This window comes from Dipodomys ordii, unplaced genomic scaffold, assembly GCF_000151885.1.
Source record: "Dipodomys ordii isolate 6190 unplaced genomic scaffold, Dord_2.0 Scaffold218, whole genome shotgun sequence".
Lineage (NCBI taxonomy): Eukaryota > Metazoa > Chordata > Mammalia > Rodentia > Heteromyidae > Dipodomys > Dipodomys ordii.
Genome location: NW_012267434.1, coordinates 245,526 through 254,366, shown reverse-complemented (window position 1 = coordinate 254,366; position 8,841 = coordinate 245,526). Strand labels below are relative to the sequence as shown.

At 40.0% G+C, this 8,841-nt stretch overlaps 2 protein-coding genes across 14 annotated transcripts in view; both read left to right on the top strand.

Annotated features, from left to right (window-relative positions):
• Ccnb1ip1 (cyclin B1 interacting protein 1, E3 ubiquitin protein ligase) overlaps nucleotides 1–2,898 on the top strand; it is a 29,581-nt gene extending 26,683 nt beyond the window's left edge. For all 12 annotated transcript variants that reach the window (XM_013035722.1, XM_013035723.1, XM_013035730.1 and 9 more), the window contains one exon: nucleotides 2,065–2,898. In XM_013035722.1, coding sequence (XP_012891176.1) covers nucleotides 2,065–2,267 — 203 coding nt within the window. In that variant the 3' untranslated portion in view covers nucleotides 2,268–2,898. The remainder of the gene's footprint in view (nucleotides 1–2,064) is intronic.
• A 1,642-nt stretch (nucleotides 2,899–4,540) lies between these two features.
• Ttc5 (tetratricopeptide repeat domain 5) overlaps nucleotides 4,541–8,841 on the top strand; it is a 37,345-nt gene continuing 33,044 nt past the window's right edge. The window contains exon 1 of one of the 2 annotated variants that reach the window (XM_013035716.1): nucleotides 4,541–4,642. In XM_013035716.1, the coding sequence (XP_012891170.1) occupies nucleotides 4,595–4,642 (48 nt within the window). In that variant the 5' untranslated portion in view covers nucleotides 4,541–4,594. The remainder of the gene's footprint in view (nucleotides 4,643–8,841) is intronic. The other variant, XM_013035718.1, reaches the window with a different exon arrangement.

Here is an 8,841-nt window from a genome sequence, read left to right as displayed (position 1 = left end):
TTTTTCTTTTTGCTTATGTGGTGCTGAGGAATCGAACCCAGGGCCTCATGCATGCAAGGCAAGCGCTCTACCACTGAGCCACCTTCCCAGCCCGGCTCATGTATTTTTTATCCATGTCTTCAGCAGTGCAGCATTGCTTTTATTAGTATATTTGATTACATAGAAATTATTGTTATTATTATTATTATTTTGTTGGTTGTGGGGCTTAAACTCTGGGCCTGGACGCTGTCCTTCAGCTCTTCAGCTCAAGGTTAGCACTCTACCACTTGAGCCACAGTATCACTTCCAGTTTTCTGGTGGTTTAAGAGTCTCATGGACTTTCCTGCCCAGCCTGGCTTTGAACTGTGATCCTTAGATCTCAGCTTCCTTAGTAGCTAGGATTACAGGCATGAGCCACAGATGCCTGGCAGATATAAATTATTTTTATTTATTTATTTTTTTTGTCGGTTGTGGGGCCTGAACTCTGGGCCTGGGCGCTGTCCCCCAGCTCTTCAGCTGTAGACCAGGGCTCTACCACTTGAGCCTCAGCCCCACTTCTGGCTTTTTCTGCTTATGTGGTGCTGAGGAATCGAACCGAGGGCCTCATGCATGCAAGGCAAGCACTCTACCACTGAGCCACTTTCCCAGCCCCGCAGATGTAAATTATTTTGAGCAGTTTTTAAAAATTGTACTTTAAAATCGATTTAGTTACAGAATAAATACTTAGCTGCCATTTTTAAGATTCTGTATTACATTCCCAGCACTGTTGTTTCACATGTTTACGTGTAATCTGCAAAGATCTCTGTGGGCAAATAAAAAATCTGAGGTACAGAAAGCTGTGTGACTTGGTCAAGATCATGCAGCTTATTCTCTTAACCATTTTTTTTTTTGGGTACAGGTCCTGGGTCTTGAATTCAGAGCCTGGGCACTGTCCCTGAGCTGCTTTTGCTCAAGGTTAGTGCTCTACCATTTGAGCCACAGCTCTACTTTCAATAAGAGTGTCACAGACTTTCACCTTTAGCACATTTGATGGAGTCACTTTCCTTTTGTTACCTTTTTTTGGCCAGTAGCCGGGTTTGAACCTCAGAGCTTGCTACCTCAGGGCATGCTTATCTTTTAAACCATATTTTAAACCTTAGAGGTGTGAGACACTTGCCTGACTTTATTATCTGTAAAAGCCATGGAATGGTTTAGTAGAAGTAGCTAAATGTTTAATCAGATCCATTGTGATTTTTCTTAAGCCTATATTGGGAAATACTGGTTTTTGTTATATGCCAACATTTTAAAGGTGTCTTATTTCCTAGAATGTATTTAGTAGTATTTTAAATTTTTTTGTAAAAGTTAGGACAAAAAATTAATTCCTTGAAAATAGATTAAGTAGCTAACAGCCAGGTGCTGGTGGCTTATGTCTGTAATCATAGCTACTCAGGAGACTGAGAGCTTAAGAACAAGGTTCAAAGCCAACTTGGGCAACAAAGTTGGTGGACTTTTATCTCCAGTTAACTACCAAAAAATCTGGAAGTAAAGCTATAGCTTAAAGTGGTAGATCACTAACCTTGAGCAAAAGATATAACAGGGACAGTGCCCAGGCCCTGAGTTCAAGTTTCATAGCTGACCAAACACCCTGCACAACAAAACAAAAAACAAATTAGGGAAGGGGTGACATTGTCCAAATAGAAATTTACTCATTTTCTGACTTATATTTCTGTACTTCCTCTGTACATTGCCTCTATAATAATAACAAAATTAAAAGAAAAAGGAAAACCAAAATTCCAAAAAACCTAGTTAATAAATGAACAGAATTGTGTTATCAAATTCTAGCTCTACTATAGACATATCAGTGTGTTAAATTGTTTTCTGTGATAAGGTCATATCTATCTTTGAAACTCAGGAAATCAGGTATAGTATATTCTATGGTTAAGGGGAGTGATGTAGTTTTCACCTAGTAGTTAGGTCTGTAGTTTATTCATCTCATAATAATTGAATTATGTAAGCATTTTATTGAATGTTATGGTTGTAATATTTGTTCCTAAAGATCTGTGAGGAAATAAATGCTTATACCCTTCCCTAATTTTTTCTCTCTAGGGAACAACTCCAAGTTTCCTTTGGACAATACACCAATTCGAAATCGGGGTGGTGGAGATGAAGATTTTCAATTCAGACCATTTTTTGTGGGTTCTCCCACAGCACCTGAACCCAGTAACAGCTTTTTTAGTTTTGCATCTCACAGTCATGAGTCAGAGCAGCAGCAAATCTCTAGCAGGGCCTTCAAAGTGAAAAGAATTTAACTTGCTTTATACAGTGTTTCTCTGCTTTCTGTAATTTCATTATAATCTTTATTTTAAATAGAAGTAACCCACTTCCTTATGCTATTAAGTCTGTGAGGTTGTATTTCAGATTCAAGAAACTCATTGTTAGTGGGATGGATGGCTGTAGTATCTAATTTCCTTGTCTTTAACACATGAGCAGCATTCCATTAGTCTGTTTTATTTACTAGTTGAATTCAATTTTCATCACTGGTAAAAAGGTCACAACATTGTATGTCCTAGTAAATCACTGTTTCAGCTTGGCAGGTTTTGGCCAATCTGTGTGTTAATGCATATGTGTATTAGCACCACTGTTCTGTCTACATGTCTTTGGCTGATTCTGGTATTTATTCTCATATGTATATGTGTGTTCATTGATACATTGCTGTGTTTGCCAGTACATTTATGTGAAGATTTTGGCCTTGTAAAATGATGGCTGGTTGATTGGATTACTGTTTAGTTGTGGGCATTTTATATGTTTATGTATTTGCATTTATATTAACTTGTTTGGTGGTAGATTCATGCCAGTGAATGACAGAATGTTAAAAATAATTTACGTTGGTAGTTCTGAAGTTTTTGTCATTGCTTTAAAATAAAAGTTGCAAATTTTTTTTATCACTAGTGGTCTTGGTCTCTTATGAATTTATTTAGGAATGCATTATTGTAGAAACTTCTGTTGACAAGAGATTTAGTTTTATTACTACAGTGTAAAATTTCTTAAATTAGCTTTTCTGTACTCCATAGTTAAAAGGAAAAATCCATCCTTATTGCACAGCTTAAATGAGATTTTACAGATGATAGTACAAAGAATTCTTTCCTGTGTATTCTTATTTGAGGGTCTGGCACTCTTGCTTAGTGTTTTCACTTAAGACTGCTCTCTACCACTTGAGTCACATCTTCAGATCAGCTGGTTAATTGGAGATACTGTTTTGGAGACTTTTCTGCTCTGCCTGTCTTTGAACCTTGGTCCTCAAATTTAAGCCTTCTGGCTGGGCACCAGTAGCTCATGCTTGTAATCCTAGCTACTCAAGAGTCTGAGATCTGAGGATCGTGGTTCAAAGCCAGCTTGTGCAGGAATGCCTGTGAGACTCTTATCTCCAATTAACCACCAGAAAACTGGAAGTGGCTCTGTGGCTCTCTTCAGCCTTGAGCTGAAGAGCTCAGGGACAGTGCCCCTGTCCAGAGTTCAAGCCCCACAACTGACAATAAATAAAAATAAATAAATAAATAAAAGCCTTCTGAGTACTAGGATTACTGTTGTGAGCCACAGGCCCCTGTTCTGTTTTCAGTTTTGCTGAGTAGTTTTGAGGAAGTGGTTTTTGTACATTTTTGATTACTGCCTTGATCATTTTGCTTTTTTAGGCTCACAGGTTAAAATACATGTACACAATGATTAAATCTTAAAGAGAAATGGTTAGTATTACAATGGTACTTCGTACATTTAAATACTGTATGAGATTATAATGTATATTATATATGATATATATATATATATGGTACAAAAAGGGTGAAATTCTACTCACCTAGTCACCCAGTTCCATTCTTTGAAAACAGTTACTATTTCCAGTGTTTGTGTCACTTTCCAGTCTGATTTTTTTTTTTTTTTCCTGTCGTGAGGCCTGAACTCTGGGCCTGGGTGCTGTCCCTCAGCTCTTCAGCTCAGGGTGAGCACTCTACCACTTGAGCCACAGGACCATTTCCAGCTTTTTTCTGCTTATGTGGTGCTGAGGAATCGAACCCAAGGCCTCATGCATGCAAGGCAAGCAGTGTACCACTGAGCCACCTTCTCAGCCCCTGATTTTTAAAAATTAAAATGTTTTTGTTTTAATTGTGTGTCAGTACTGGGGCTTGAACTCAGAATATACTAATCAATTATATTATCATCACCCCAAGCATACTATATAAAGATAGTGCATTCAAAGTGATAAAATATATTCATATAGAAATTCTGCACAGACAAAATCATCTATAGACCCTTCAAAATGTTAAACATCACAGGCAAACACTCATCAAGCATATACGTGTAATCACAATATGAAGACACTTGACTTCGAGAATATAAAGTTATGAAATCAATACTCCAAGCTGTATAACGCCCGCTTAACAAGCCAGACCCTCAGCTGAAACCTCATTCTACCCATCCACTCTGCTCCCCAGCTCCCTGCAGAGATGTCTGAGCTGTGTAGCTACAGCTTTCAGGTGTTGCAGTTAAGCCTCCGCGGCCTTAGATGTCGCTGCGGCTCTGTGGTGGCCTCGGGTCTGAGTCTCTGTGGTTTTAAAGTTGGGGGCGGAGAAGCCCTGTTGGGGGAATGATGGCTGATGAGGAAGAAGCTAAGCACCTTTTGCAGAAATTGCAGGTGAGGCCACAAGTTAGATTCCATATGCACTTTGTGTCTCCGGAGGGAGCAGGGGGTCAAGCTTAGGCAGTACCTGCGAATTCCGTGGCGCACCCCGGCGCGGCCCGTGTTGGTGCGGTTACTATAACAACTCCGGGGGAGCAGCCGCTGCCGCTTCCCGGTGGGCTAGGGCGCGGCCAGCGGGTGGGGGCCTGGTGTTGCTCTTGGCAGTGCTGCGCTCAGTTTTAGCCTTGTGCCGAAAAGGATTTGTTGCTCCAAACTCTATTCCTGTGTATTCTCATGAAGTTTTCCCCCACCCCCTCCCCGCAACTCCAACCTGGATTTCTCCAAAACAAAGATCCTACATACCTGTGTATGAATGGCAGATCTGCTGTAATTATTATCACGTTTTTATCCCGTCAGCGGCCGTTTCCTTAATATCTTTCTGCGTTGAGATGAGCAACAATAATGGTTGCTTCCCTTACACGTTAGTGGTTTGGGGTTTTTTGAGTACCACAGTTTGGGGACCCATGGAGAGGGGTGCAGACACCACCTAACACACTCCATGGTGCCCCTATTTGTGACCATTGCACCTGGTAGGGAGGAGTTGCCTACTCATTATCTTTCTTTTAATGACCCAAGATTTTCCTTTGATGTCAGAAAATTAACATTTGTGATCTGAGACATCTTGGAATTTAAACATTGGAATTGTGATCTGCTTATAACTTAAGCACTTGCAACACAGTTTAAACTGAGATTTTCTTTGTTCTTTGAAAAGATAAAAAGAATGGCACTTTTAGAGTGTGGTCTTATTTTGGGTTGGCTTGGGTTAACGTCATTTTACCATCTAGTGTGACTGACTCAAATTCTTAGGTACACATATGCATAAAAGTCTGAAGAGGTATTTGTTAAGCGGGTCATCCTTGAAGCTGTTTGAAGTGATTATTAATTTTAATTTTTTGTGTGTGGGTACTGGTCCTTGAACTCAAGGCCTCTTGCTCTCACTTGGCATTTTCCGCTCACAGTTGTCGCTTGACCATTTGATCCATGCCTCTAGCCCCTGATTATGATTTTTTGCTTCCTATTTTTACATGTATCTCTTTGAATTTTAACCACCTGTATATTGATATTGTTATGAGAGAGAATTGTTCAGCAAAAAAAAAATCCTAAAAAAACCCGACCCAACAGTAAGACCAAGCAATTTTTTGCCTGTTTGCTTTAACAACTAAAACAAGCCATTATACTCTCTTCAAGTTCTAATTTTCAGTCATAGTGATTGGAAGACAAAAGGAAATTGTGTTCAATTTTTGCTGAGAACAGTTTTTTTTTTTTTTTTTTTTGGGTCCGGTTGTGGGGCCTGAACTCTGGGCCTGGGCGCTGTCCCTCAGCTCTTCAGCTCAAGGCTGTGCTCTACCACTTGAGCCACAGCGCCACTTCTGGCTTTTTTCTTTTTGCTTATGTGGTGCTGAGGAATCGAACCCAGGGCCTCAGGCATGCAAGGCAAGCACTCTACCCCTGAGTCAACTTCCCAGCCCAGTTTTTTTTTTTTTAAATGGTAGATGCCTGTGATGTGGAAGAGAATACTGTAGGTATCTTGAAAATAGGTGGGAAAATGGAGCAATGAAATTGAAATACAGACGTGGAAAAGGATTGGATAGTGATGATGCTGCTTTTCCTGAAAATGGCAGTAAATTTTCATTTCATTGTTACACATATTTTAAGGTAGAAGCCAATTATAAAAGGCTGCTTCTCAAAAATGTGTTTCACAGACCATTTCTTTTCTTTTCTTTTTTTTTTGGTTGGTCGTGGGGCTTGAACTTTGGGCTTGGGCACTGTCCTTGTGCTCTTCAGCTCAAGGCAAGCGCTCGCTCTACTGCTTGAGCCACAGCACCACTTCCAGACCATTTGTATTAAAGACATCTGGTGCTTTTCTCAAAAATGTGTTTCACAGACCATTTATATTAAAGACATGTGGGTGCTTTTTTAAAAACTACAAAACTTTTGAGTTTTGCTAAACCACTAAAACCAGCACCTCTATAGTCTGTGTCCTAGACGTAACATACACATGACAATTTGAAAAGCACTCTGCAACAGGTGCTGGTCTGTTTTCTTTATTTAGGGTAGGATTTTAAATTAGACAGATGTATTTTCTAGAGTCAGGGGTAACATACTAATAAGAATATTTACTAAGACTCAACCATGGCCAGGTGCCAGTGATTCACACTTGTAATTCTAGCTATTCTGGAAGCTGAGATCTGAGGATTATAGTTGAAGACAGCCTAGGCAGAAAAGTCTGTGAGACATTTATCTCCAATTATGCAGCAAAAAGCCAGAAATAAAGATATGGCTCAATGGTAGCACACCAGCCTTGAACAAAAAATCCTAATTAAGAGTAGGGGGGGAGGGAGGGCTGGGAAGGTGGCTCAGTGGTGGTAGAGCGCTTGCCTTGCATGCATGAGGCTGTGGGTTCCATTCCTCAGCACCACATAAGCAAAAAAGAAAAAACTGGAAGTGGCGCTGTGGCTCAAGTGGTAGAGCACAGCCTTGAGCTGAAGAGCTGAGGGACAGCGCCCAGGCCCAGAGTTCAGGCCCCATGACCGCACCAAAGAAACAAAAAACAAAAAGAGTACAAGGGTCTGGCTTACTTCACTTTCCAGATCTTTCCATTTCCTTACAAATGGGTGGTGTCATTCTTCCTGATGGAAGCATAGAATTCCATTGTGTATATATACCACTTTTCTTTTTTTTTTTTAAGTTGGAATCACTGTTTTCATTTTTTATTATTAGGAAAAATTAATTTTACAAAGGGATTTCATTGTTATAATTATGTATGTGAACAGGGTGCACTATGATCAAGTTAAGAACATATTATTCTTTCCTAAAAAAGTGAGAGAAGGGATGGGTTAAGAGAGATGGGTGACAACGTTGTCAGTTACTTTGTACTCATATACTGTTTTGTAGGATGAGACTTCTTTGTACAACTTCTTAAAGATAATAAAAAAAATAAAAAGAAAGACAATCCCCTCCTCCCCCCAAAACCCCAAATATAGTATTCTTTCCTAACTCCTTTTCTCCTAATCCTTTCATTTATGAAATTTTAGTGGATTTGTTACATTACTATTATTATTATTTTTTGGGTCCGGTCGTGGGGCCTGAACTCTGGGCCTGGGCGCTGTCCCTCAGCTCTTCAGCTCAAGGCTAGCGCTCTACCACTTGAGCCACAGCGCCACTTCTGGCTTTTTTTCTTTTTGCTTATGTGGTGCTGGGGAATCGAACCCAGAGCCTCTGGCATGCAAGGCAAGCGCTCCTGAGCCACCTTCCCAGCCCCTGTTACATTATTTTCTTTTTAAAAACATATATCTTTATTGTAAAAGTGGTAAACTAGGGGGTTTATAGTTATATAAGTAAGGTAATGAGTACATATCTTTTTAAATGCTGTTATCCCCTCCCTCATTCTCTCCCACTTACTCTTCACTACTCCCCTCCCTGCAAGTTGTAAAGTTCATTCCCAACAGTGTCTAGTGAGTATTATTGTTGCATTAGTTCATCTTTTGTCCTGCTGTTTCTGTGATTACCTTTCCCTTTCATGGATCAGATAAACTTATATACAAGACAAAGGGTACAGAAAACTAAAACAAAAAATATAAATAACTGCATACATGACATAATAAGAACATCTTGTTTCCCATACTTGGAGTTGATTTTGATATTCTTCATTATATATGGTCCCATGCACTTAGCAATTGGGCTATTGTGATTCCCTTTTAAGAATATCATAGACATATTCTAGTTATTACAAATGAGGGAAAGCATGTAAACTACTTTTCTTTGGACCTGACTTACTTTGCTTAGTATATATTTTTCTAGGTCTTTCCATTTCTTTATGAATGGGGCAATGTCATTTTTCCTAGTGGAAGTATAGAACTCCATTGTGTATATATGCCACATCTTCTTTTTTTTGGTCGGTCAAGGGGCTTGAACTCTGGGTCTGGGCGCTCAGGTCTTCAGCTCAAGGCAAGCGCTCTACCACTTGAGCTACAGCGCCACTTCCGGTTTCCTAGTGGTTTATTGGAGATAGGAGTCTCAGGGTTTCTCTTGCCCGGGTGACCCGTCCAGCAGGTTCAGTTATTCGTTAGGCTCGAGGAGGCGCCTCCTAAAAACCAATGGGGGCGAGAGAGAAAAGAGACCAAGCGCATAAAGGAAGACAAAGTCAGTCTGAG